The sequence below is a fragment of the Plectropomus leopardus genome, unplaced genomic scaffold, assembly GCF_008729295.1.
Source record: "Plectropomus leopardus isolate mb unplaced genomic scaffold, YSFRI_Pleo_2.0 unplaced_scaffold22737, whole genome shotgun sequence".
NCBI classification, from domain to species: domain Eukaryota; kingdom Metazoa; phylum Chordata; class Actinopteri; order Perciformes; family Serranidae; genus Plectropomus; species Plectropomus leopardus.
Genome location: NW_024624645.1, coordinates 1 through 1,359, shown reverse-complemented (window position 1 = coordinate 1,359; position 1,359 = coordinate 1). Strand labels below are relative to the sequence as shown.

The following is a 1,359-nucleotide window of genomic DNA, read 5'->3' as shown; positions in this document are numbered from 1 at the left end:
CCTCCTCCTCCCTCCTCCTCTCTCCTCCTCTCTCCTCCCTCCCTCCACTCTCCTACCCTCTCCTCCCTCCCCTGCTCCTCCCCCTGCTCCTCCTCAGATGTACTGTCTGTTGAAGGAGTGGCCTCTGATGGAGCCTGAATCGGCTCTGGAGTTGTTGGACTGTAACTTTCCTGATCCGATGGTTCGAGAGTTCGCTCTGCGCTGCCTGGTTCAGGGTCTGACCGACGACAAGCTGTCGCAGTACCTGCTGCAGCTCGTACAGGTGAGTGTGCTCCCTCTGCACCTCCTGCTGCACCTCCCTCTGCACCTCCTAACTCCCGTTGTCGGTAGAATTCACCTCCTGCAGTGGGTTATTTTCCATTCAGTGTGTCCTGCTGCTCTTTATCAGCGTCTGTGCACAGCTGACTGTTGTTTTGTTGTTATTTCGTTGCTTCTAAATCTCGTGTTTTGTCGTCTTGTTCCTTCATAAATCTGCTCCAGCAGCATCCACACTGATGCTCTCAGGTTCTTCTCCGTCTGTTCAGTTTAGTTTGAGAACTTGATTATTCATACACGCTTTGTGGTCGCTAAAGTATACTCTTCATATTTAAACAAAGATAACTTTGGAGACCTCCAAAAGGGGCGCTGGTCTGAACAGGTTTAAAGTCCGCCTGTTTGCAGATGATGTGGTGTCATTTATCAGAAGGTTTTACTGCTGATACATAACGTCATCCAACAGTTCTGACAGGAGGAAAATAAAGATTCACGTTCCAGTCTGCTTGGAAAAGAAGATGATTTCAGGAAAATGAACCAAAAAACAACTTTATGAAACACCTGGCTGAAACATTAGACGTGCACACCTTCAAATCTGCCAACTGCACCGAGGTGAAAGTCACAGAAATCAGTGAGTCGAGTCCGAGTCAGTCTGAAGATGGACCGAAGTGTCTAACGTCAGTCAGTGTGAATGCAGGAGCTTTAAATGTTGTGTTTGTGTAACATCTGCAAACATGGATCCTGCCCCTGCCCGTTTTTATTTATGTTTTATCAGATACAGTTTGATTTTATCACCACGTGATGAAGCTATCATAGACTCTAAATATGTCCGCAGGTGTTAAAGTACGAGATGTACCTGGACAATCCTCTGGCTCGCTTCCTCATCAAGAAAGCTCTGACCAATCAGAGGATAGGACACTTCTTCTTCTGGCATCTCAAGTGAGGACCCTGACCTGTCGAGTACAGGAGCAGTTCACCTGTACACTTTACCTTCAGCCCCTCCCCCTCTGAGCTCCTTACCTGAAATCAGACTCAGGTTTACTGCAGGTGCAGATTAACTGCAGGTGCAGATTAACTGCAGGTGTGTATTTACTGCAGGTGCAGATT

The 1,359-nt window shown here is 47.5% G+C and overlaps 1 protein-coding gene across 1 annotated transcript; it reads left to right on the top strand.

The window, feature by feature from the left end:
- The first annotated feature begins 100 nt into the window (after positions 1–100).
- LOC121966011 (phosphatidylinositol 4,5-bisphosphate 3-kinase catalytic subunit alpha isoform-like) lies at positions 101–1,289 on the top strand. The gene is made up of 2 exons (XM_042516115.1): positions 101–262; positions 1,088–1,289. The coding sequence occupies exons 1-2, from the start codon at positions 128–130 to the stop codon at positions 1,193–1,195; spliced, it is 243 nt and encodes an 80-aa protein (XP_042372049.1). The 5' UTR covers positions 101–127; the 3' UTR covers positions 1,196–1,289.
- The last annotated feature ends 70 nt before the right edge of the window (positions 1,290–1,359 follow it).

Coding starts and splice junctions, on each gene's coding strand:
- LOC121966011 (XM_042516115.1), top strand. CDS start 128: ATGGAGCCTGAATCGGCTCTGGAGTTGTTGGACTGTAACTTTCCTGAT. Junction 263..1,087: donor ACCTGCTGCAGCTCGTACAG/GTGAGTGTGCTC, acceptor ATATGTCCGCAG/GTGTTAAAGTACGAGATGTA.